Raw genomic sequence first — 26,824 nt, 5'->3', positions numbered from 1 at the left:
ATTGTGTCTGCTTAGATGCAATAAATCATAAGAACATAAGAACGGCCGCACTGGGTCAGACCAAAGGTCCATCTAGCCCGGTATCCTGTCTGCCGACAGTGGCCAGCACCAGGTGCCCCAGAGAGGATGGACCGAAGACCGTGATCAAGCGATTTGTCTCCTGCCATCCATCTCCAGCCTCTGACAAAGAGGCCAGGGACACCAATTCTGTCCCCTGGCTAATAGCCTTTTATGGACCTAACCTCCATGAAATTATCTAGCTTCTCGTTAAACTCTGTTATAGTCCTAGCCTTCACAGCCTCCTCTGGCAAGGAGTTCCACAGGTTGACTACACGCAATCTTCGAGTGCTCTCCCATCGACTCCGGTTCTCCATGAGGATGAGAAGAATAACCGGACTCAATGGGGAGGCTGCCCCTGCCGAACTTACTGCACAGAAGATGCTGTGGGAGCGACATTGACTTCAGCTGTACTATAGTAATAGATATGTAGCCTTGTTAGTCTTTAAAGTGCTACATAGTCCTGTTTTTTGTTTCAGCTGTACTGTTGTGTAGCTGAAGTTGTACAGGCTAGATGGACAGCGGGGGTTAGTGGAGACAAGGCCTGTTTCAGTGAGAGCACGTTTTTTAGAAAGACAGTCTAGTGTTCGGGGACTTCAAGCGACTGAGATTGTTTTACACCCCTAGGTCCATTGTTCCAGTGCTCTCCCTGTCCCTGTTTGTTGACACATGGAGAGAAAATAGACTGGGTTAACACTGTGGATCTTTCTCTGTTGCTGTTACTTAAGACAGGGCAGCATCTGTCTTACGAGGAACTGAAGCATTTCCAGTCCCAGTACCCAGAACTGACAGAGGTGACAGTAGAAGAGAATTCCGCTGAACTATGGCGCTGCCTTCCCAGACCGATGTTTCCATTTGCCTTCCCCTGGTGAGTCGAGGTAAAACACATGCAAGTTGCACACGCCCGTTTCCAGGCTTTTCCCAGTTCAGAAATATGTTGGCAAGTTCCCAGGAGCCTGAGGGCTCCACCTGATTGGCAAAGAAGAGAGGAGCAGATTTTAGCCCTTCGTTGTCCCTAATTGGGACGTAGCCCCTGGAGATTGCTGGCCTGCGTGCGGAATGCTCCTGCTGTGCTCAGCTGGAGCAGTGCATGCTGGGACTTGAGGAGCTGTTCCTCCTAGGTTGAACTTGGGTCCCACAGTACAACTTCTTGGGCCCGTGCCGGGTCTCAGCCCAGAGGAGCCGTGGGTAGCAGGTTTGGGAGCCCTCCTCTTCCCAGCTAGAACTGTGAGGTGTCAGACCTGTGCTGACGCTCTAGACTTGTCCAGGACCGTGACCCAGTACAGGAGCACAGCAGGCTCCGGCCTAGAGGCAGGTCCATATTTTTACAAACACCTTTCCACTTTGCTTCTCAGGTGTGGGGCAGTGCATCTTCTAGCTGGGACCCTGGCACAAGTCAGCCCCCTTGGTATTCTGCACCTGCTTCATTGGGAGCCAGAGTCCAGCTGGAATTGCAGGGTGTGCCTGACTTAATGTTGCCTTTCTCAGCGGCGGAGGGAGAGAGAGGGCATGCTGGAGTCTAGGCTTTGGTTAATGCTCGTTGGGGTCCCTTTGGCAGAAGACACAGGACTCATCAGTCCAGAGTAATGGTTTTGACAAGTGATTTGGCTGCAGGCTACAGAAGACTTAATCGGGTTAGTCCACCAGGCAGCGAGTTAAAAACAACACCCCTGCCCATGCCAGACTGTCTTGTCTCTGGCCTAGCGAAGTGACCTGACTACCCTCACCCTTAGCATGTGGACTCTTTGTGCTGTCTTTGTACAGCCCGAAGCGCAATGGGCTGGGAGCCCAAGGTGCTAGCACCATAGATGATAAATAGTGCAAGGTGGCAGCTCCCAGGTTAATTAACGATTTTATTTGGTTAATGACTTAGAACAGATTTTTCTAAGGGAAGGGGACTCCTCAGACGGTACCAATGAGCAATCGCATCTTCTTGACTGACTCTTCATATCCTGTCTCCTGTTCAGATGCACCACTGTGTAAGAGGATGGTGTGAGCAGGGCATGGGCCTAGGAGCTGGGAATCATGAGTTCTAATCCCGACTCTGACTCTGTGTGACCAAGACCCATCAGTTGCCTGTGCCTCAATTTCCCTATCTATAGAAATGGGTCTAATTTCTTCCAGCCTCACAGGCATGTGGGGGCTGGATGTTTGTGAAGCACTTGGACATTGGACAGAGGCTGTAGAATTACTAAGTGGTAGTATAAAGTGATGCTTCAAAATGTTTTATAGGAACAAAGGCCTGAATAAAACTCAGATTCTCCAGGAACTTTTCCCTGCTTTGTCTTCGCTGGCATTCCCAAAGGCAGTCTCCCTGGAAAGCTGCTTTCTCATTCGCCACCCAGCGTTAGGGAACAAGGTGAGAGACCTATCCCAGGGATCCTTTCCTCCTCTGTGTAGGTACCCGGCGGGCCTTGACGCAGGGAAATCGCCCACGTGCAGAGAGCCAGGGGAAGGCCTTTGCACCACGTATCCCGGGGTATTGCTTGGGCTGTCTGCAGCTGCTCTGCACAGGAGTACCCAGTCACTTCCCCAGCGCACCGGAAAATGGACATTCTACATAGGGACTGGTACTAGGGCGGCTGGGGGCACTATCGCACCCCCTGGCTTGAAATGGTTTCCATCCTATGCAGGGTTTACAGGTCCACTGGCTCGCAGCACCCTGCTGTGCTCACTGCTCCAGCTCCCTGAGATTCTAGAGCATGGGGATTGCGAGTTAGGATGGTGGGTTTTGTTCCTGCTTCTGTCCTGCCCCACTGTGACCTTGGGAGCCACACAGCCCCATGCCTCAGTTTCCCTGCCAGTAAAATAAGGCTCTGGCTGGGGTCTGTATATCCTGCAGTTCAAAACCTGCAGCTGCCCCACGCCAGCTGCTTAATTGAGTGTCAGGTGTGCAAGTTTGTGGGCGAGTCTCAGAGCATGGTTGCTGCCCAGCCCTGAATGTTAAACAACTGTGGGCTGCAGTCAGCTGGCCTGGCCCAGCTGGGAGTGCCCAGCTGCAGTGGAGACGTACCCTGGCTCCTTTAGCAGGAGGTTTGGGAAGCTGGTTTAAGGCAGTAGTGCCCAACCATTTCTGCTGACACCCCGTCGCCTCTCACTGTGCCTCTGCCTGTTCTCTCCCACCCTGGGCCCTTTTTCCTCACTCTCCTCACCTGGTTTTTCCTCTGAGTGGGAGAGTGGCGTGTGCTGCTGTGAACAGCCTGCAGGGCTTGGCCCCGGTGTGATTCCATATTGATAACCCCGTCACAAATGGGGCAGTGACTTCACTGGGCCGTGGCCTCAAAGGGCAGCGGGAGTTTTTGACGTTCCTCCCTTGCCCTCTGTTACAGACCCGTGGCCTGCACAGCACCTTTGCTGTTGGAAGCGGGCAGCTGACCCTGACTGTCACACCTTCCAAGGAGTGCAGGCGGCACTGCCGGACGCTCTCGGTGGAGCTGGAAGCTGGGGACTTCGGTGAGTCCCAGGGCTGCAGGGTGTAGAGTGAGGAGAGCCCCTCCCAGGCGCCTGCTGCTGGGCGTGTCTTGTACGCCCTGCCTCAGACAGAGATGAGCACCTATGTCCAGCACTAAACAGTTGCCCCATGCCAACAGGTCCACGTCCACTCACGCAGCGGGGAGAAGGCGTCGCTCTGATTCCCCCCCGAGTGAATGCGTTTTCTGGCTGGAGGTGGCATGTCGCACATCACCCTCATGTGGGGCAGGCTCACCGGAGTAGCTCTGCCAGCTAGGGTAGCAGGATAGCGGGGGGAGGGATAGCTCAGTGGTTTGAGCATTGGCCTGCTAAACCCAGGGTTGTGAGTTCAATCCTTGCAGAGGCCATTTAGGGATTTGGGGCAAAAATTTGTCAGGGATGGTACTTGGTCCTGCTGTGAAGGCAGGGGACTGGACTCAATGACCTTTCAAGGTCCCTTCCAGTTCTAGGAGATAGGCAATCTCCATTAATTAATTAAATTAAATTAATTAATAGCATCAGGGCAGGGGAGAGATCCTGGCCTGCTCTGGCCCTGATCCCAATGTGGGCTTTAATAGGATGCTGCAGAGCTGCTTTGGGGGAACTTAGCTCCCCAGGCCTGGAAGGGCTCAGTTTGTGAGCCTGGAGCAGAAGCAGCTTGTTGGCGTGAGATACTCCACAGAGTTTCATGCTGAGCCCTGATCCCTCACTGCTCTCTTGGTCAAGGTCCCATGGACTTCTAAGGCTCAGCTGAGTTCCCTTTTCCCCCCGGTCCTGCAGGCAGGGGGGTTCCTCTTCTCGCCAGTAACGTTTTCTCTGCATTCACCAGGCGAGCAGGCCAGGCTAGGTGAGTGCTGGGAGAGGAAGCTAGCCAGAATGCTGCAGGGTGCGGTGTGGATGACGTACTGGTCCCATTCCCTCGGGGTCCACTCTGGCTGATGCCCGGCCACTCTGCGGCCGGAGGGGCTACCGTGGAGCAGAGAGAGAAGGGGCCTGCGTTTTCCATTTCCTGGCTTATCCCAATGCAGTAACCAGCCATGGCCCCTCTCATGCTGCTTCCTCTTGCTTTCCTCAGGCTACGCCAGCGCGGCCCACTGGAGGCTGAGCTTCAGCTCCAGAGGAGCAGAGCCCGTAGTCCTTTGCGATGGGTCCACTTGCTAAGAACCGTGGGGATGCCGGCGTCGAGGGCACGCACAGCGGGGACAAGGAGAGGGGAGTATGAAGCTGGTGCCACTGAAAGACTCTGCCCACAAAGCGGGAGGCCTGGTATTCCCTGACCTCCAAAGTCAGACTTGCTCAGGCATCCCTTGGGAGAGGTAGAGCTAAACTTGGGTAACCCCGGGGGCACACAGATGTGCCCCAGGCTTCTCCTTGCCTCCTTTGTGACTGTTACACTGTCATAGTTTTACAGGGAGCCCCAGAGCGGGCAACACAGTGAATGAAACTGCCCTGTGCATTTATCCCAGAGGGGCAACCCGGGGCCTGCCATGAGGGCAGCTCTGTCAAGGGGACACATTATGGAAACATTCTCTGGTTCCTCCCCCCATCACAACCCAATTATGGGCCCCACGTGAATGCGCACGAGCCCGTCAGGCCTGGCTCCGTGCCATGGGGAAAGAACAGGCCTCCCAGCCCCACGCACAGCTGCATTCTTGTACCAAATGCATCTGTTTGACCCTTTCCCCCTTGTCTCGCTGGGATTGCTCTTCTGCATGATGGTGTTACAGTTAGGGATGTCAACGGGGCCGTACGCAGCTGGGCTAGAGTGGTCCCACTGCCTGCCCCCATTTAAACAGTTAGACGGTTAAGACAACGTTTAACAGGTTAACTAATCAAACGGGATTTTATGTCCCTAGTGAAAATCTTTGAAATATTGGCCTCCGTCTACCCTGGCACCTTGCAGATCCTGCTTGTCTGTACCATGCTGCTCTGGTTTGAAATGTGCTGACTTGCCTTCCGGGCCCATCCTGGGAAGGGCCTAAGTTGGGGGGAGCCTTTCGGATCTGGAAGTTCCTTCTTCCCCCAATCAGCTGCGTTAACTTCTTCCGGACCGCAGAGCGCTGCTTTCTCCCGAGCGAAGGCTGACTTTTCCCTGACTCCCTTCCGGGCCTGCTCTGCATGTTTCCTGGTGCTCGTGTGCTCCCCAGCAGTGCCTTTCGAGAGGATCGGCTTCCTCTTGTGCAAGCTGCAGCTGCTGCAGTTCCTCTCCAGCCTGGCCCTCGGGCCGTTGTTCCTGTGTGGAAGATGGCTGACAGCTGCCTCGGGCTGGGGCTCAGGACATTCCCTTGCACTTACTAATCTGGGATTTGAAGAGCCTCTTCAGCAAGCGAGTCAGTTACGAGCCACAAGAACCATCTCAGATGCAAAGACCTGTCGGCGCTTTAACTGCCGGAGTGGAAGGGTTCGCTCCACCCTCTTGCAGCTTTTGGCAGCAGCTGGAGATGGGGCTGACGCTGCGTTGTTGGGGTGGGACAGTTTGTTTTGAGGTGCCGGCCCTGGTTAGAGCCTGGCTTTGCTGGGTGCTCTAAAAAGCTAAAGAAGGTTACTGTCCCAGGGCCCGCCGGGCAGAGCGTTCCATCCACGCACACTGCTAACGCGTCGCTCTCCAGGTGCTTTTGCAGAGCCCGTCGCGGGAGAACAGGCTGCCAGTGGGTGGGGTTTGTTTCATTTGGCTTTGAACCATTTAATTGGCAGAAAATCCTACAGCGCACAGGGTCTGTGCAAGTCCCGGCACTGCTGCTTGGGGATTGTGCGTGCACCCCCGCGCGCTCTTGTAAGTGCGGGGCCGTGTGCCTCTCTCCCTTGTTCGAGGGCAAAGGGTCCTGCCCTAAATACACACATTGGTGACCGATGCTGCTTGCGTTTTGGCAGTGTCTCAGTTTACATTCAGAGGCAAATGGGTAACCTCAGCTCCCCGGCTTTTCTGTCGTCAGTAGGGATGTGAATGGTTAACCAGGAAGCATCACCCTTACTGGCTGGGGCTCCCTGCGAAATTATGACAGTTAACTGGCCCTGCCAGGCTGGAGCTGCTCCCCGCCCACAGGATGGTGCGGTGCGTCTGGACAGGCTGGAGGGCAGGGTGGGGGGGCGCACCAGTCTGGCTGGGGATGCCATGCTGCATGCAAGGTGTGCTCCAGCACAGCCAGAGCAACCCCAGCCTGCCTCCCAGTAAGCGTTTACCCAGCTGACTGATGACATGGGATTTTACATCTCTGTGCTTAGCAGCCAATGAGAGACCGAGGCAGGGAGTGTATTGGACTCAGTGTTGTGAAGATCACGGGTGAGTTAATGCTGCTCGTGCTGCTAAGTGTCCTTGAATGTGACTTATCAAAAGTTGCAGAGAGAATTGTTAGTAGCCTGTTCAGTGCTTGTGTTCTGAGACCCGCGTCAGTGCCAGCACAGCTCCCTGGCCTGATGGCAGGAGAAATCAGCCAATAGTGCAGTCAGCCGCCAGGCTCCCTAGCAAGCAGTGGGTTGTAAAGCTGGCTTATGTCTACTCTGCGGACGTGCTCCTATAAAGCCAGCTCTGCCCCAGCTCAAACACAACTGGCGGTGTTATGCCCATTGGACGGACGATGATGAATCTGTCCTGATCACAGGCCTGCGTCCAAGTGCACTTTCGGGCTCTGCCTATGTCTGCAGAGCTGCGTGTAAGAAACAGTGCACACGCCCAACCCTCACTGCCTTTGGAACTGACATCATCTGTTTTTACACTTCCACTGCGCGTTCTCCTCTGCTCCCAGGAGCTGCGAGGAATGAGAGGCAGACTTAGCTGCTAACCTGAAAGAGGAGGGGGCTGACTTTACTCTGCTTGTTAAAAACTGGAGAATCAAAGCTGGTCCCACCGGCCCTAGAGTTCAGAGCCCTCAGCAGCGGAAGGGGGTCTCACTCCAGTCCATCCCCCGCCAGAGAAGCAGAGTGAGCCTGTTGCTGTGCTTTGGCCCAGGCCTGGTGGGCTGGGCTTGAACTCCTGGGTAGGGGAGGTCAAAGGAGAAGGTGGCTGGTGAATCTGAGCTGTCGCATGCTGCAGGAGTTTCAGCTCTTAGTCAGCGCTTTCCAGGCTAGCCAGTCTGATGACTGCAGCAGGCAAGAATTGGTCCCAACCCACCCCCACCTCGTTTGTGTTTCAGGGGCACAGCTTCTCCCGGCCAGAGAAGCAACAGCATGTCCAGACGCAGTGAGATTCCAGTCTTGTGATCTCCCCCAGCCAAGGACTTGGCAGCTAAAGGGTTAAATGTGGCCCCACACAGCCCGCCAGCTCCTGTGGCTCCAGCCTTTGTAACAGTTCATTCCACTTTTGAAATCCACTGAGTGCCTGCCTGCTCCTGTGTGAGCCTGCAGATGGACTTGTACCCGCCATGGCCTTGCGAAGCTGATGTGAAAAGTCACAGTCAAGGCACAAAACTTGCCTTGCTCCTGTACGGAGAGATCACCTGCTCCAGGGAAGGGGACAGGTGGAGCTTTGCAGAGGCTGGCTTAAGGCCTGTCTCCGATAACCCAAGACATTTGATGCCCCCATCTCTCTGGCTCTAAGCCTGTGGCCACTTTGCTGATTTCAACCCTGGGAAACTAGGAGGATCTGGGCAGCCAGTTCCCTTGGACTTTACCAAGAATTGTGCAGTGCCACAAATCTCAGCCTCAGAATCCCACTGCAAGGGCTCCCACTGCGAGGTCATGTCAGTCCAGCTAGCACAGGGCACTGGCTTGGGCCTCAGCACAGACTGGCAGTGTGTGTGTGCCCCTGGCATAGGGGGCTTGTGTCAGCCATGTGGACGTCTGTGCCGCCATGGCTTCCCTGTGCTCGTTGGCTGTGTCAGGCAGGCTCAGGCTAGCCGGGTGGGGCTGCCCAAGCTGCAGTCGCACCCGTGTCACATGCAGCCGCAGAGGAGGAGGGAAGATCAACCGCTAAGGGGATGGTCCCCGTGCTACACTGTGAGGAAGAGGAGCCTCCACCCTTTCTCACGCAAGTCGTCCTGCCTCTGCAAAGGGACCGCGGCTGTGAGACAGGGCTGCAGGCTCGATCCTGCAGTATGCTGAAGTGCCCTGGAGTCCCTGCTCATTCTGTGGGAAATAAGGGAACTCGGCACTTTCCAGGGTCTGACCACAAATAATGAGCAATTCCAGGAGCCTTGCACCCAAAGAACAGAACCCTTTCACCTCTCAGAGAATTCATCTGCCTCCTCTTGTGTGTTTTCTGGCGAGCGATGTGTTCTCCTCTTCTGGGTGTCTGAAACAGGTCTCTTACGGGACAGAGGAAGGGTTATGTTGAGTTAAACATGGGAAGTGCTGGCCTTTCCTTTTGCTTTGCAAATTCTAATCAATGATAATTGATTTATTTGTAATGTTATCTTTTTTGTGGTGGAAAAGGGGGTAATATGGTTAATTGTAACATACTACAAAGACTCAGGGGTATGCTGGGCAAACTATTATATAAATATATGCATAAAGACTGTTGAATTATGTACACTAAACATTCAAGTGGCTGTTAATGTAAATATGCAGTGAATGTTATGAATGATTATAATTTAATATATTGCAGTTTGTAAATAATTGGGAAAAGTCTGTAAAAAGTGTAAATAAATCAGCTTTATATGTAAGAAATTTTTTTTAAAAAATCACTTTTTTGCATTGAAATACAAACGTTGATGCACTTTTTTCCCCAATGTGGATTTTTCTTTAATAAAAAAAGAAACCATGTCGCAAGCAAGAGCAGTGGTTTTGTGACTGTACTTGGGCGATGGCAGCAGGAATGGTGGCTGAGGGTGAGGCAGAGATCCGCATATGCTGCGTAGCTTGATGACAGACAACCTACAGCATTAAATATCTGACGGTCTGGTAATATTTTGTCTTTCCACAAGGGTAAAATTTTCAAAACTGCGTAAGTAATTTGAGCTTAAATCTCAATTGCAAAACTGATCCTTTCCTAAAGTCTTGCAAGCACTTACAGCTCTGCTGCTTTACCTGTACTGCTGTAGTTAGTGGCAAACCCACCCATAGCGCAGATGTGTTTTGGGTAGAAAACGGATTATACTCTATTGTATTTCCGTTTGAAAATCCAAATAAGCTCCACCGGTATAAGGCACCATGACACTAGTATAGCTATCCACCCTAGGGCTGTTACTGGTATATCTGTATCAGCAACAACTCAACCGACATAGCCATATCTGGTTTTTTGAAAACCAGATTTTGCTTAAGTGCTTTTGAAAGTGTTAGCCAGAAGCTGGTATGTAAGGCCCAAGATGGCTACTCCTGTTGATTTTCAGTGGGATTGGGGTACCTAATGCCCTTATTTTCTCATGGAAACCATAGCCATTTGGCCTGATCCACATCCCACTGAAGTCAGACGAGACCCACAAGCCCCATCGTGTGCTAGGTGGTCCATATGTTACATAACAATTATTTGTTCCTAACAATCGATCAGGTTTGGCAGTTGTACCGTACGTTTCTGTATTGAGTTATCTGACTACAAGAAACCCGCATTCCTCACACACTTATTTCATTGGGCCTGCAGGAGACAAACTTGTTAGCAGACGGGTGGAAGTTTGATGCTTGTTTTGCTGCCGATGTTGATTCCAAAAAGAACCATGGGTGGGATCCTAGAGCTGAGACCCGCCCTCGATCAGTCTAACGATTGCCAACAGCTGCAGCTGTCTCTGCTAAAAAATTCATTGTTGCTAGCAGATGCCATGTCAATTGCTAATGCCTTGGGGCGCTGCTGGATGTCCTGCCCATGCCACAAGCTCCAGCACTTGGATTGCACCAGGAGAGTCCACGAGGGGCAGTCAGAGCACCCTGCTGCTTGGCCGGTGGATTCAGGCTTCCCCCCTTGGCAATGTGCTAAGACAGAAGGGGATGGGGGAGAGGTCCAAGCAACCTCCTTAATTCCTTTCTACTTGTTTTCTCTTCCTAACATCCCTAAAAGTCCCAGAGCATGATTGGCATTTTTGTGTTCAAGTTAGAAAAGGGGGAGGTGGTGGGGGGGGTACAGCTATATATTAACAATTCTTTAATTCCTCTCATTAAAACTTTGTGCAGTTTTGTCATCTGTATTTGTTTAATAGCACTCATTGTGTAAAAGGCAAATAGGCCTTTCCTTATTTTAAAAGGGACAACTTCTTTCTTTATCCTGTTTCCAGAAGGGAAAACGTCCTACGTCTTTCAGAAAACACCCTGTTCTTCTCAGCAAGGCTGACAGCACCAGACATGGACTTTTCCAAAAATGATCCCAAGAGGTCCTGGGAAGGACAGAAAGGGTAGGAGCGACTTGCAAAACTATATGGCCAAAAAGGGGGTGGGCAAAAGGTGGGTCCATGAAGTATAATACTGAGTTCTGATTGGCCCAGTGCCGTATATATGGTGATATACTTATCTCCTAGATCTGGAAGGGTCCTTTAGAGGTCATTGAGTCCAGTCCCCTGCCCTTATGGCAGGACCAAGTACCATCTCTGACAGATTTGCCCCAGATCCCTAAATGGCTTCCTCAAGGAGCTCACAATGCTGGGTTTAGTGGGCCAATGCTCCAACCACTGAGCTGTCTGTCCCCCTCTCTTCCCCATGATATGGGACAAGAAAACCTGTCAAATTTATAGACACACACAGCGCTTCTTCTACTCTTCTTTAACCCTCCTTCATAGGCAGTTTCATAAGGTGTTTTTCACTTCCTATATAACCCCAGGGAAGGAGTATAAGCTCTCTTGCTTAAGGGCACAGGGTTAACTGATGAAGGTCAGGAAGAAATGTTGTCTAGGAACGTTATTTCATAATTGCTCACTGCACATTTAGAGTTGCCCGGTATCCGGTTTTCGCCCGAACTGTCCGTTATTCGGGTCCCCCATCTGGTAAAAAAGCTAGAAAATACAGAACATGTGAAATGTCCAGTATTTCCTATTTCCCTCAGACGGAAGCCTGGCGGGGACAATTTGCCCCTGCCGCATCGGATGGGGGCGGGAGAGTGAGCATGGGGCCATTTAAAGGAGCAGTGCCTTTTTTTTTTTTTTTTTTAAAGCTCAACAACTTTGGGGTCTCCCCCCCCTTTTTTTTTCTCAACAGAATTTTTTCCAGGTGTGTTTTTTTGGGGGGGAGAGGTCTGTATTTTTTGTTAAACCATCTGGCAACCTTATGCACATTCCTCAAGTGTTGGCTGCTTTGAGATCTAATCCTGGACAAGAGGCTGGGACCCCTGAGATGATCTAGAATTACAATTACTGTATTCTGAATTGTTGCCTAGTGTTGCAGCTTGCTGTTAAACAGTTGCCATGTGTTGCCCCAGAAGTGGCTGCATTTCAGTGGTACGGAAAATGATCCCTGTGTGTAGTCTCTGTTTCAGTTTGGAAAATATGTGGGGATCCCCTGGAAGGAAAGTGGAAGGAGTAATTACAGAACAGCTCCAAGGATAATAGTCACATTTAAATCTGAAATTACAGCAGTTGTAAGTCCCCAAAATGGAGCTCCTAGGATGGGGGAAAATTAAGACCTGCACCTGATAGCTCTCAGGGCGTGAGCATGGCTCACTTCTTGGCCCCTTAAGCAACATTCCTTTTTTTATCAATGACACTACATGGATGTGTTCCATGTGGCTCTGACATTGGATTGTAATAAAGAGATACATTTCCTCCCCTAGTCTCAGGCTTTGGGTGTTCCTTGTTTTGGGAAGTGCTTTAAATGTGTCTGCCAGAGGCGCAGGCTGCGAAAGCCAGAGACTGAGCGCTACAATGCTGAGCTCAGGGCTTCTTCCCCTTCTCCTGCTGCTCACAGCTGTGGAGCTGAGCTGGGCCCTTACAGAGGATGACAAGAGGTTGATTGTGGAGATGCACAACAACTACCGCTCCCAGGTCTCCCCTCCTGCTGCAGACATGCTGAAAATGGTAAGTGTCCCATGGGAGACCTTGCGTCTGATTGCAGTGGGGTAGCTGGGTCTTCTGCATGTTGGAAAGGGAATCCAGGATCTCACTGCATCTTATTGATTAGCTGGGAGGTCTCCTACACGTCTGCTTCAAACGGGAGTATTTCTTCTTGTGACATGTACTGGGAACTTTCAGTTCATAGATGTAATTGGCTTGCGCTGGTGATCCAGTGTACAAATAGTTTCTTTCCCCCCAAGTAACAATGACTGAGCTGCGCACCATATTATGCAGTAAATGTTGTTGCTTAGTAAACAAATATGCAGAGAACAAATAAGCAGCACTGAAATTCATCCACCAGAGTATTGAGCTCTGAGAGCTTTCATTAGTGTTGCACTTCATTGATCAATACTTGTCATTCCTGGTAGACTATTTAATGTATAGAATGGAATATAAAACTGAGCCTCGCTTACTGATTTTGGCTACATAGGTGTCTTAAAACTGATCATCTTTCATCCCAGAGCTTGTGCATGTTCCTTCTCACAAGACCCCTGGGGGTAGCTCCAACCAAACAGCACTATTTCTGGTTTTTAAACAGGGAGATCTAACATAAAGAAACAACATGCCCACGGTCAAATAGTGTCTCTAAGTGACAAACCGAATCTCGTCCTTCCAGTCCCTGCTCCAACCATAAGACTGAGGATGTTGCTGCTTTTAGTAAACTTCTTACTCTGAATAATGTCTTTCCATACCTGAGGCGTTACTTAATAGTAGTAAAAACAACCAGGAGGCCTGTGGCATTGGCTTAGAGACTTGCACATTTATTAGGTCATGAGTTTTTGTGGGTGAAACCCACTTCATCAGATGGAAATAGGAAATAGTCCTGAGGCACCTTACAAATTAACACAAATGTACTGGATCGTGAGCTTTCATGGGTAAGACCCACTTCATCAGATGAGTGGAGTGCAAATTACCGAATTCAGGGTATATATAACAGCAGAAGATTTTACCCATCAATTATAGGACAGGTAAACTGCTTTTGCTGTTATAAATACCCTGGATTCTGTAATTTCCACTCCAACACAAAAGCTCATGGTCTAATAAAATGTTTAGTCTCTAAGATGCCATAGGACTGCTTGTTGTTTTTAAAGTTACAGTCTAACACCACTACCCCTCTGAGACTTAATATTAGTAAAATGTTTTGCAGAGGGAGAGTGCTAGATAAAGTGTGAGGTGCTGATATTTGGATTGCATTACTGTATTCCTTTGGATAAAAAGAAATCTGCAGCTGATTCTTTACCATGACTGCTGTCGATTGGGGATTGTTTGATGAGTACTGAAAAATGTCAGTGTCAGAACAAAAACTGTTCACAAACAGGGTCAATTTTCATGACTCTCCTGATGCCAAAATATTTTGGAGGGAAGTTTTCAGTTTTTCAATTTGAAACAACTTTTCATTTTTAAATGTTAGTAAATTTTGAGTTAAAAGATTTTTTAAAAAGTCAAAATTGAAACAAAATATTCAAAATTACGAAACTGAAATGGTTCAACTGAGACAAATTGACTTTTTGAACATTTTTGGTATGTAAAAGTTGAGATTTTGATTTTTCATCCCATTTTTGGGGTGGGAAACTTTTCAAAGGACAAAAACCATTTCCTCCTGCCCTGAGCTCTAAGCATGACCTGATTGGTTTAGGCCTTGTGAGCAGACATAAATTGCACTGATTTAACAAAACTCATTTATATAGACAAAGCCCAAGTTAATTTGATACCACAGGCTGAACCTCTCTAGTCCAGCACCCTTGATACCTGACCAGTGTCAAAGTCCTGGGGAGGGATAGCTTAGTGGTTTGAGCATTGGCCTGTTAAACCCAGGATTGTGAGTTCAATCCTTGCAGAGGCCACTTAGGGATTTGGGACAAAAATCCATCAGGGATGGTACTTGGTCCTGCTGTGAAGGCAGGGGCCTGGACTCAATGACCTTTCAAGGTCCCTTCCAGTTCTAGGAGATAGGCAATCTCCATTAAAAATACTTCCACAGCTCACTGAGACATTTCAGGTAAATTAGAGCTAAAGAACAGCACAGAGCACTGAGAGCCAGCACTGGTGGCTGTAACTTTATGGGAAACTTGGTCCCACCCATAGCAAGTGGACATCTGGCTAACTAAAATCATGCTGGACCACAGATGTTGCCGGACCGGAGAGTGCTGGATCAGAGTTCAGCCTGTATTTTGGTTCAGGGGTAAAATTGTTACAAAGCACCTAAGTCCCACTTTCAAAAGTGATTTGGGAAACAAAATCTCACTAAAATTCAAAGGGACTTAGCCTCTTAAGTGCCTAATTCAATTTTGCAAATGAGGCTTGGGGAAGTCATGTGCTCAATTTGGGGTGTGCTTTCTAAAACATACTCATGTGTTACACAGTAATCGGTCCTTGTAGGCCCTGCTGGTTTGCTTTAATGTAGTGCTGTTTGGGTAAGGACAGACTCCCCAGAAGAGTTTTTTAGGGTGAACAGAAATTTGGAAAGCACAGAAGAGGTGGCCAGTGAAAATGCTGAATTGGTGTAAGAGTTGATCATTTTGATGACAAAGTCTAGTAACTGCCCTGTTAGTTGCTCTCCATTCAATAAAGGTAGTAAACACTGGGAGGAAAACATACGTGAAAAAAATGGGTAAAATTAAAGGGGCACAAGCATCCGGCCAAGTCCTCAGCGGGATGCTGCACATTCTGATGTGACATCTGTTTGCGATCTTGCTCCCCATAGGTTGGCTTGGACAGCCACATGAGAACATGTGATGTCATCATCTGACGCGACAGTCAGACAGTTCTGTTTGACATACCTACATGCACGAAGGAACCTTGAGTGCACACACAACAATTCATACTCAACATGTTAGTGTGCGTTAGAAACCAGACCCACCCATGGAGACAAGCCCTTATGCTCGTAACTGATTTAAGCAATTTGCTTAATGAAGTATGCTGCTGTTAATTGTAAAACTGGGGTGATGACAATTTAGGCATATTATCAATAAGAACGCTCATTCAATCCTATCTGTTTTAAATACAAGTTTGAATCCAGATTTGGCTGCTCTGTGGCACATTCCACCTTGACACTGATTCTAACTCAGACCCTGCCCTGAAAAACATTGATCTTGACTATGGCTTCCTTTGAGTCTTGCCTTTGTCCTGAATTTACCATGAGTTGAGGTGAGTACAGGCAGTCCCCGGGTTACATGGATCCGACTTACATCAGATCCCTACTTACAAACGGGGTGAGGCAACCCCGCACTAGCTGCTTCCCCCCAGCAGACCACGGAGACGTGAAGCTAGCGCCCCCCCCCCCCCCCCAGCAGACCAGGGAGACGCGGAGCAGCTTTTCTCAGCAGACACCTCAGCTTGAGAATAAAGGACTGAGGGAAGTGAGGTGTGGGAGAATAAAACTGAGCTCTGGAGAAATGTTTGGTAGAGTTTCCCCTACAATATGTACCAGTTCCGACTTACATACAAATTCAACTTAAGAACAAACCTACAGTCCCTATCTTGTACGTAACCCGGGGACTGCCTGTACATCCAAGCTACATTTACTGTTATAAAACACGATAAACCTGCTGGGCAGCAGCGGCAGTTTCTCTAGGCCATGATTAACTTTTGTAGGCTGCTCAAAAGAATCCCACGAGTCTCTGGTTAAACTCCATTTCTGCAACACTCATCTGAGCTTCCAACAACATTCTTCCTTCCAAGAACCAGACCTGGGCTTCTGGGTTCGCCTGCTCCCATGGCTGGTTGCCCATTTGCAGTCACCCTGCGCTTGTGTTTGGGACTGCAGAGCTGGTTTCCATGGAAATGATTATACTGTGGACCTTTGCAGGCCAAAGCCTTATTTTTTAATGAAACAAATAACACAGACTTATGGAACCCAGCTCTCTGCCATAGGCTGGGGATACAAGCCGCCACACCCAGACATCCCTCCACAGCCTCATCAGACTCCATCCAGGATACTGCCCCGTGTAAGTACAAAAAACAGAGCAACTTGGCAGAACACTGACTGCATCTGCGCTTAAGCCTTGGGCTCCGGTACTTAGGAATCAGTGAACCAAGAATCATCCTCACGCCAGCTAAATTACTCTCCTTCCCTGCAAAACACCGCTGGGTCACACCCAGTCCTGCTGTAGCCACCTGCTTCCTCACCCACTGCTCCAGCCCCTTTGATTTTCATGGCCAGCCCTAACTGCAGGCAAGCAAGTGCACTCAAACCCCTTTTGCCCCCATGGCAGACAGGACTCGAACCAATACAGTTCACACCACAAGCCAGCACACTAACCACTGCACTGGCGAACACTTGCTAACATAAGAACTAGGAGTCACCAAATGAAATTAATAGATAGCAGGATTTTTAAAAAGGAAGTTTCTCTTCATGCAGTGCAGTGTCAACCTGTGGAACTCCTCGCCAGAGGATATGGTGAAGACTAGGGCTTTAACAGGGTTCAAAAAAGAGCTCGATAAATTCATGGAGGACAGGTCCCTCAGTGGCTGTTAGCCAGCCTAGGCAGGATGGTGTCCCTGGCCTCTGTTTGTCAGAAGCTGGGAATGGGCGACGGGAGGGATCACGTGAGGATTCCCTGTTCTGGTCACTCCCTCTGGGGCAGCTGGCACTGGCCACTGCTGGCAGGCAGGACCCTCGGCTGGATGGGCCTTTGGTGTGAACCAGTCTGGCCATGATTATGTTCTGAGGTTTGTATGTCGGGGCTCTGCTCCCATCTCCCCTGCTATCTCAGCTGGCTGGATTTCCTCCTCTGCTGCATAATGCAATGGAAGTCCGAGCGTCTGTGTCATGTTTCCCTTTAATGTTTCTCTTGTGTGAAGATGTGTCTCAGCTCGCAGCCACAACTAGTGGGCAATGGAGCCCAGGGAGCTCAGAGACCGCTGTGGTCCAGGCACTGGAGGGATCTCTGGGGAGGCAGCTGTCAGACTGAGTCTCGGGTTGAGTGTCTACGACGAGGGTACCAGATGTGTGCGCTGGCTCCTGCTGAGCTGGGCGCATCCCTCTCTTGGTGCTTCCCTACCATGTGTCCTGTTCCTTGTGGTCAGTGGTTCCACCAGGGACCCAGGTCTTCTGGTTCCCCCAGAGTTTGCCCTGGAACAGCGAATGAGACGTCACCTTTCCCATTGCCCCAGCGTCCCCATTCGGAACACGTCATTGCTAGCGACCCCGTGGGCTGCTTTGAGCCCCGTCCCACAGCAGTCTGAGACCCGAGCCCAGCAGTCCCTATCCCAAGGGGAGCTGCATCGTCCTGGCAGGCTGGGTGCCCCCTGCTCAATCTCTGGCTAGTGGCAGTGTGGCTGGATGTTCAGTCTGTGCCTCTCGCTGGCAGTCTGAGCGCCCCATGGTCCCGGTGGCCCCTTGTCGCGGCGTTCTTTGTAATGGCGCCGACCCACCAGGAAAGCTGCTGAACGCGAGCCAGTGCTGGCGGGTGGCGGGTTCGTTTCTGAGCCTGTCCTGCTATGGAGCAAGGAGCTGCCGACAAACCCGAGAAGCAGGAATGTCATTGGCAGTTCTCAGCCTCACTCAGCACTCAGGTTTTGCTTCCCTGCCACAGGGCGGGGCGGCTGTGCTCCACAGACCCGCAGCCGGCGCCGGGAGTCACGGCGCTGTGTCCGCACGACACCTACGAGACACTGCTTGGACGCAAAGGCTTTGCTAGCAGAGCCAGATGCAGGAGAAGGGCCCGTGGTCTTGTAAAAGGAGGGAGCCATCCCATTGCTAGCGCCTGAGACTAGACCCCGGGGGTCTAGGGTCTGGCCACTGACCCCGCTGGCTAGGGGATGGGCTGTGTGTGTCACGGCCTGTCAGCGCGTTTAGTCCATGTGACGCGAGGCCGGGGCGCTGGGACCCTTTGCACAGCGGGAGTGCTGGGAGCCACCGAACCAAACTGGATATCCTGGATATGATGGAAACCCCTTCAAGTGGGGGTGCTGCAGCCCCCTGCACCCTTAGTTCCAGCCCCTCGATTCTGACGGCCCATTCGTCCCCTGGCCTCGTGCTCTTGGTGGTGGCAGCTTTGTGTTTGTTTCAGAGCTGGGACCCGGAGCTGGAGGCTTTTGCCAAAGCCTATGCGGCAAAGTGCATCTGGGGTCACAACAAGGCGCGCGGGCGGCGGGGCGAGAACCTCTTTGCCATCACGGACGAGATGGACGTGGAGGTGGCCATGGAGCAGTGGTACGATGAGCAGGAGCATTACAACCTGACCACGGCCAAATGCGCCCTAGGGCAGATGTGTGGCCACTACACCCAGGTACCTAGCTATGGGCACGAGGGGCTGGGCGGGGAGGCAGCGGTGACGATGACGGGCCCTGTTTCAGACTCATCTGGACAGGACAGAACCGATTCTCGTTCAGCATGGATGGCTCGATTCATGGGCATCGCAAGCTGCTGCGCTCAGCACCGACCTGCTGAGCCGGTTCCCTTTGGTCCTTAACGTCATGGGAGTGTTTTAATGCTGCACCCGCTGGTCACTCATCCAGCCTGGTGCTGGCTTTCATGTGCGCTGGTCTGGGATTCAGGATTCAAGCTCTTTGTCTTGAACTCTCTGTTACTCAGGGCCTGGACTTTTCGTTTGGCTTAGTATAAAACGGGCATCTTCCACCCTTCAGCTGCCCCGTGAGTCAGGAGCGTTTGGGCCGTGTCCGGCTGGACAGAGAAGAACCGTCAGTGGGGGTCTCTCATCCAAGCACGAGCCAGGCCTGCCTCTGGCCGGCTGCTACTGAAGTGGCGCCCTTGCTCCAGGGCCTGAGGCTGCCGGCGGGGGTTGGTCCTTTAGCTCTGAAGGTCGGGGGGAAGTCCCCGTGGTGACCATGCTGACACTGGTCGCACACTCGCTCCTTTGCCTAAACCTCCTCTCTCAGGCACGTGGCTCACGCTCTCCCATCTCTGCCCTTCCTGCCTTGTGCTGACAGACTTAACCCTCCTCACCTCCTCCCTTGCCATAGGTGGTCTGGGCAAGCAGCAAATACATTGGCTGTGGGACGCAATTTTGTAAAACCCTGCACGGCGTGGAAGATCCTGACCTCTACCTGCTGGTCTGCAACTACAGCCCTCCGTGAGTGCCGCTCTCCCAGGGCTGTTACCTTTGCCCCCAGGCTGAACAGGAAAATGTGCAACAGGCCTCGTGAAGCCAGCCTGGGACAGAGGAGTCCTGGGCGTTGTGCTGGGCTGTGTCCTGGCACACCGCATGGCCGCCGAGCTGCTCCATAGGTCAATGGGCACATCCGGGGTTGTTGCTAGTGGGAGAATTTGGCTGTGACCTGGCCTCTGCCTCATTTTCCCCAGCTACGATCTGGCAAGAATGGGCTTGGCTCCTCTCCCAGTGTAATGCCACCCCTCCGTGGAGCTCCTGGCCGTGGGTTACCTCTGGGCCCTGAGTTCATGGATGTGTAGGGTGCTCTGAGGCCCTCAGTCCGTGGGGCGGTGGACGGGCAAGGTCTGGCTAGTCCCGCTGGCCAGCAGGGTCCCAGTTTGGGGACCTCAATGGGACTAGGCAGGAAATGTTCATGGAAAATGATGAATGTTCATGAGCCTGAGGGTCACTTTTCTGAGAGCTCCAATAATGAGGAAGGGCCTGAGCCAAAGCTGAGTGAGGAGAACGGAAAGGGCCCGGGGCGCAGGCTCTGGGCTCGGCAGACAGCGCTCAGGCCAGGTGCCGTGAGGAGCACAGACAAGGCGGGACTTGAATTTAACATCTCCCTCCTTTCAGCGGGCGCGGGGCGGATCTGTCCTCTCTGTGGCCCCGGGCTGTTCTTTTCACGTGCATTTCTGCTTCCAGCGGCAACGTGCGAGGGCGCAAGCCATACAAGGAGGGCCCCGCGTGCTCCCAGTGCCCCGAGGGCTACACGTGTAGGAACTTAATCTGTGGTACGTGATGGGAGCTGCTGAGTTTCCGCTGGGTGGGCCAGGAACTAGGGGGCAGGCTCCACCCATGGGGCAATCCCCGAAACCAGGGGGGGTGAGCTTCCGAATGCAGTGCTAGTCCAGGAGGGAGGGGGGAGAACCTGGCGATGGGGGGATTTCGCTCTCCCATTCCCAGCACTTCTCAGCCCTGAGTCTCAGGCTTTGCCCAGAGGGACGCCTAGTGCTGGCGGGCGCGGGACTGGAGTGCGGTGTTCTCCACAGACCAGCGCAGCAGCTGAGCAAGCGTCCCTCGCACATGCTGCCGTGCTCGTCTGACAGGCCCCGCCCTCTCCTAGGGGCAGGTGGTTTTCATTTTCAGCTCATGCAGCCGCCCGTGGGTGGTGGCTGGCCGCTCTTGTGACCGGCCCATCGGCGCTCGCCCAGCTCAGCGGCCTCCCACCTGGTGCCAGACGGAAAAGGCTTCCTGTCCCATTAGCAGCCACCTGGGTCCCTGCGCCCACAGGGGTGGAGTTTTCTCACCTCCAGAGCTGAGACCAAATGAAATCCTGGGAACTGCTGGGAAATGAGACGGCCCTGCGTCCGGCAGCCACCTGTCAAGCTCTGCTCCTGCCAAGGGGCTGAGAGAGAGGGGTGATTCCCAGAGAGGCCAGGGAAAGTGCCTGCCCCTGCTTTCTCCAGTTCTCCACTGCTGAGTTCACTGGCTCTGCCCGGGGGGTTGGGGCTCCTCTCTCTCCCAGTGGAACTGGTGATAATGCACAGCCCTCTTTGTGTCTCATCAGAACCCAGGGGAGACTCGGAAGAGACCTCTACATCCTCTAGGACAAGGCCGGCCCCCACCACGACCACGAGTCCCCCCACCACTGCTGCCACAAGGCCAGCCCCCACCACGACCACGAGCCCTCCCACCACTACTGCCACAAGGCCAGCCCCCAGCACGACCACGAGTCCCCCCACCACTGCTGCCACAAGGCCGGCCCCCAGCACGACCACGAGTCCCCCCACCACTGCTGCCACAAGGCCAGCCCCCACCACGACCACGAGCCCTCCCACCACTACTGCCACAAGGCCGGCCCCCACCACGACCACGAGCCCTCCCACCACTACTGCCACAAGGCCAGCCCCCACCACAACCACGAGCCCTCCCACCACTACTGCCACAAGGCCAGCCCCCACCACGACCACGAGTCCCCCCACCACTACTGCCACAAGGCCAGCCCCCACCACAACCACGAGCCCTCCCACCACTACTGCCACAAGGCCGGCCCCCACCACGACCACGAGTCCCCCCACCACTGCTGCCACAAGGCCGGCCCCCACCACGACCACGAGTCCCCCCACCACTGCTGCCACAAGGCCGGCCCCCAGCACGACCACGAGTCCCCCCACCACTGCTGCCACAAGGCCGGCCCCCAGCACGACCACGAGTCCCCCCACCACTGCTGCCACAAGGCCGGCCCCCACCACGACCACGAGTCCCCCCACCACTGCTGCCACAAGGCCGGCCCCCAGCACGACCACGAGTCCCCCCACCACTGCTGCCACAAGGCCGGCCCCCAGCACGACCACGAGTCCCCCCACCACTGATGCCACAAGGCCGGCCCCCACCACAGTGGAAAAAAAGCCAGGCCCACCCACCAGGCCAGCCCTCACCCCCTCTACCCTGAACCCCACTATTTCCCCCACAGCCACAAGGCCAGCCCTTGTCAACACCACCATGAACAAAAGGCCGACACCCACCCCCTCCAGCCTGACACCCACCCTCAGAGCAAGGCCCAACCCTCCCTCAGCCACTGGGCCGACACCCTCCTTGGAGCCGACCTCAGACCTGGACCTGACACCCTCTCCCGAAAAACAAGTGGGCTCTGAGGAGACTGGTGCTCCCTTGGCGACCACGGAGGACATGCTCTTCCTCGACCTGGAGTCCACCTTCGGCCCTCCTGCCTCCCCCGGAGGAGAGGGAGCCTGGAAGGAGCCTAATGCAGTTTCCCTGGGAGCTGAGCCAGCTCTCTCCTCAGAGCCCCCTCCATCCTTCAGCCTTATGCCTCTGGAAACCGAGCTGAGCTTGGCCAATACCAAGCAGCCCCCACCTGCCCTACAGCCAGCACCCGCCACGGCTAAGGTGACCGTCCCCTTGCATGTGTTGCCATCTTCCAAGGCCACAGGGGGGCACAACCTCGCTGCCCACTCCTCCCTGTCAGGTAAGGCAGCTGGGGAGCAAGTGTCTGTCCCGGCTGGGCCGGAAGGGCATGGGCAGCCCCTCAGCAATCTAAATACACGTGGCAGGAAACAAGAGCAGCCTGGCCCTGCCACTCCCCTCACAGCACGGACCCCTTCCCAGCACTGCCCCAACGCAGTCAGGGACCCTCGGAGCAGCCTGCTGCGTGATGCTTGAGCATGGCTTCCCGCTAACCCACCAGCTGTGTCTTGCCTTGGGAGGCGCGCGGTGCTGCTGTCGGTCGCAGGGGGAGCCGTGGGACCAGGCTGCTCCTTTGCCGTGACTGCAGGTCTCCTGCCTTTCCCCTCGCAGGTGCCAGGGAGATCGAAGAGCTGATGACGGGCCCCACGCAGAAGGATTTGGACCAGCTCAGTGGTTCAGCCACCAGCAACTTTCTGGAGTTTTCGCTCTTCCTGCTCACTGCTCCCCTTCTGACAGGCCTTCTGCTCTGACGGGCCCATCTCAGCCCGCCATGCTCCTGCCCGCCAACTCTCCTCCAGTGCGGGTCGCCCACGGCCCCGCTGGGTGGGGCCACGCCAGCCAGGGGAGACGCCCTGCTGGGCCCAAGTCCGCTTCACTCGTTACACTGTGCCGTGCCCAGCAAATGGTCCCTTCCTAGCACTGCTGGGAGCCCACTAGCCCTGGCTCCCAAAACGGGAGGGAGGGGCAGCTACGTTTATGTGCCCAGCTCACTGTTGAAGGGGCGGGAGCAGCTGGGCAGGAGAAATTCCTTCCTCTTCCTCTCCGAGCTCTGACTCTTACCTGATGCTCCCTAATTCCTCTTCCCGTCTGACTCAGAGACAGGACCCTGGTTCCCCTTCCCTGCTCGTCTAGTGGCTCAGAGCTTCCTGGCCCTGCCCCTCACTGGAAATGATGCCTGAACATCTATCCACATGGGGCTGCAAGGTCCTTCCCCACAAATCCCGCACGAAGGGCAGTGCAGAGCCATGGATGGTACAGCCCTAGGCAAACCCCTCTCTCCTCCTCTAGGGAATGGGCCTACGGAGCCCAGGCTTGGCAGAGAGCCGGGAATTAAACCCTGCTTAGGAGTGTCGTTCCGTCCGTCACATGCCTCTCGCTCGGAGTTACGCCACGTGCCAGGGTCTAATTCTGTTTGTGCATAGAAAAGATACTGGTGCGCCAGGAAGGAGGCAGCTCATTGTAAAACTCCTGTCGCCATCTTCTGCCCCTCGTGGCACGACTTCAGACTAGCTTCCCTCTAGCACCTGAAGCGTGCACAGCGTATTTCAGGTTAGCTACGCCTCTCGGCCTGCGGTGGGCCTCCGCTACGCACAGTGGAATCTGACCCAGCAAAAATCAGGTGGCCTGGCAGAGCTCCAAGCAAGTTCCGCAGGGGGTTCTCCACTGGAAGCAGGACTTACCGTAGATCCGCTTTCACCATATGTGGCGTTCCTGTTTGTTTCCCCTCTGCCTCTGCGCCATGTATCTTACCTTGCCAGGACAGGTGTGTTAACTACACAACCAGCTGCAGCAGGTCCAGTTGCGATCCAGTGCAAGGGGCCAAGTGATAGGAACCTTTGGCAACTGCAGTCTCCGGTGGGTTTGCTAACAGAAGCCGTGAGGCCTGTAGTCCCTTAGCTGCAAGAGACACTGGTTCCAATACCCCGTGAGGTCCTGCTCTCAATAAACGCTGTTCTGAAACCAGCATGCCGGAGCACACCATGTTTCACTGAGCGGTGCATGGAGTCCTGGGAGCGTGTTAACGTGTGTGGGAGAGAGACTCTTGGCTGTTTGCTTAGTGCAGGGAGAAAGGGCTTCTGTGGCTTCTTTGTGGGAAGGCCTGGGATGAGGCAATGTCCTTTGTTCATTTCCTTCAGAGTCCCTGAGAGTCATGAGTGTGGGAAGGTGCACAGCACGTAACTGACCGTCCAGCTGTCCCTTTCTGTGGCCTCTGGTCCCACCAGTTCTGAGCGCCTCAGCTTCCCCTTAGATCTCTGCACAGCAGCTCCTGCAAAGTAGGGCTAAGGCTGAGACTGAGTCATGGGACAGGTCATGGGCATTGAACACAAATTCATGGCCTGTGGCCTGGACTGTAAATACCTCAACCAAACCCTAGGTGCTCCAGGGGCTCTACAGCACTGCTGCTGCTCTGGGTGGCTTCGGGGGTGCTACTGGTGCTTGGTTGCAGGGACAGCCTAGGGTGCTGCGGGGGCTTAGGTGGTGAGGCCTAGGCCATTGCTGCTGCTCAGGGGAGTCAGCCAGGGAGTGACTTCCATGACAGCCTCGTGGTCCTAGCCATTATCCCCCATCCCTGGAGGGGAACTGAGGTAGACAGACAAAGGCCCGGCTCCTCACGCCCCTAGATAGCGCTCATTGAAATCATCTTAAATGTTGTTGAGGACCTAAGTGATGTGCCCAAGGTCCCACAGGGAGGCAGTGGCAGAGCAGGGAATTGACTCCAGGTCGCCTGCAGCCCTGCCTAGCGAGCTAACCCTTGGCCTGTCCGCCCTCTCGGTACAGTCCACTGGTGAGTGTGTACTCCAACATCGCGCTGACATGCAGCTCGCCTCTGCCTTGCGTGTTACAAGGGGGGCCAAGCTCTGCACTGCACGCAGGGATGCAGCCCCAAAGAGCACTGCCCCGTCAGAGCCACGCGTGGTCACGGAATGGAGTCACTGAGCCTGCCCCAGTGACATGCTCTGTTAGCTCAGCTCAGCCGTTTAAATTCATTTAAACCCAGCAGCACCTTGGGCCGGCCCCCGTATGCTGCGTGGCAGAGGTGGGGCTGCCGCTCCGTGACTGCCCTGGGCCCTGTGGAGCGCTGCAGCCCTGCAGCGGAGTATTGCTGCCATGGCATGTTTAGGGCAGCACCGTACGCTCCAGGGAGGGGGCCAGCAGCAGCGAATTACACAACACCCGCCTGCACAGCCAAAGCTTTTCTCCTGGGGGTGCGGGTCGAAAATAAACAGATTGTTCATGCACATTCCACCCTCCGCTGGCAGCAGTCTGACTGCAAATGCAAACCAGAGCAGCGCCACACGCGGGAGCGCTGGCTTAGCCTCACGGCGCTGCGTGGCGCACCAGTTACCCTGTTACCTGTGCCCTATAGCGTGTGCATGCCACAGGGACGCACAGGCTGCTATTTACACGGGGCTTTTGCTTTTCCGGAGCCGTCAGAGCCTGCTTTGCTCGGCTAATGCTGCACTGAGCTGGACAGGAAAGCAAGAAAAAAAACAGCCTATAGCAAAAACTCCAGTTACATAACAGGAAGACGCTCAAAGGGGTTTTTCAGGTCACGCATCAGGGACACTGGCTGTTCTCCGGTGTGGCCGGAAGGTGGCAGTGGTTCAGACAGCGAGGAAACTGGGCCACTGAAGTAAATTGCTGAACAACCCTACAGAGACACAAATGCTTTATTTAATCAGAAAGAGCAGCTGTATTTAACTATCAGCTAAAAATAAACCGGTGCCCAAGTAACCTGCTTTGTACGTGGCCTCAGTGCAGGCTAAGCGCCCACAAAGCAGCTGCTACACCACGTTCAATACAAAATCGTGCCCTGGCCAGTTTGCGGTGAGGCCTCCCTCAAAATGCAGCTTTAGCTATTACTATTTGCTCCTTGTAAGAGTACCAGGGTGTTTCCCACATGCTACTCGAGAGGGGCAAACCAGGAAGAGCGTCTTACAGCTATAACCTTCAAGCTGTGCCTAGGCCAAGTCAGTGGTATAAACCTCCTGCACATCTGCAAAAGAACCAACTAAACTCACATTAGCTTTGCCAGACGTGGCCCAGCGCACCCAGTGTCAGAGCTATGCGGTGACCAGAGAGCCAATGCTGCGTCGACACGGCCTTGTTGGTAAAAGACAGCTCGTTTGAATGGTCTTTGCTGGCACTCTCGTCAACACAATCCCGCCCCCCGCTTCACGGGGCGGGGCTCACTTCGGTGACAGTGGAGAGCTCTTGCCGACAAAGCAGCGTGCACACGGTCATGTGCCGCGGCAAAACTTTGGTGTTCATAGGAGGGCGGCTTCAGCACCTGGGCAGGACAAAAGTTTTGTCAAGCCAGTGCAAGTGCAGACAACCCCTCGCCCAGGGGTGGGGAACCTGGTTTTGGGTTGGGGGATGCTGACCCACAGAAGAATCAGTCAGGGGTCTCACACATGTGAGAGGCAAAAAAAAAAAAAAAAAAAAAAAAAAAAAAAAAAAAAAAACCCTCACTGCCATGGCCCCTGACTAAGAAGGAGAACGACCACACACCAGAGCCTGGGGCTGGTGGATTTTGGTGTGCTCCAGCCCTGCAGGGGGATAGCAGGGCGGGCTGGAGCAACAGCACAGATGCTGGGGGGAGCCCTGACCCTCAGGGGCCGGATCCAGGCAAGCTGGGGGCTGCCTCCGTCC

At 53.5% G+C, this 26,824-nt stretch overlaps 2 protein-coding genes across 3 annotated transcripts in view; both read left to right on the top strand.

The window, feature by feature from the left end:
* Positions 1-9,214, top strand: part of C27H6orf89 (chromosome 27 C6orf89 homolog) — a 31,144-nt gene extending 21,930 nt beyond the window's left edge. For both annotated transcript variants that reach the window (XM_075909932.1, XM_025185743.2), the window contains exons 5-8: positions 786-925; positions 2,290-2,416; positions 3,387-3,510; positions 4,583-9,214. In XM_075909932.1, coding sequence (XP_075766047.1) covers positions 786-925; positions 2,290-2,416; positions 3,387-3,510; positions 4,583-4,668 — 477 coding nt within the window. In that variant the 3' untranslated portion in view covers positions 4,669-9,214. The remainder of the gene's footprint in view (positions 1-785; positions 926-2,289; positions 2,417-3,386; positions 3,511-4,582) is intronic.
* A 2,444-nt stretch (positions 9,215-11,658) lies between these two features.
* PI16 (peptidase inhibitor 16) lies at positions 11,659-25,535 on the top strand. Its single transcript, XM_075909928.1, has 6 exons — positions 11,659-12,371; positions 18,422-18,640; positions 19,335-19,444; positions 20,168-20,256; positions 21,033-22,451; positions 22,781-25,535. The coding sequence occupies exons 1-6, from the start codon at positions 12,219-12,221 to the stop codon at positions 22,918-22,920; spliced, it is 2,130 nt and encodes a 709-aa protein (XP_075766043.1). The 5' UTR covers positions 11,659-12,218; the 3' UTR covers positions 22,921-25,535.
* Positions 25,536-26,824: the final 1,289 nt, after the last annotated feature.

Source organism: Pelodiscus sinensis, chromosome 27 (genome assembly GCF_049634645.1).
Source record: "Pelodiscus sinensis isolate JC-2024 chromosome 27, ASM4963464v1, whole genome shotgun sequence".
NCBI classification, from domain to species: domain Eukaryota; kingdom Metazoa; phylum Chordata; order Testudines; family Trionychidae; genus Pelodiscus; species Pelodiscus sinensis.
This window is presented reverse-complemented; position numbering and strand designations above follow the sequence as displayed.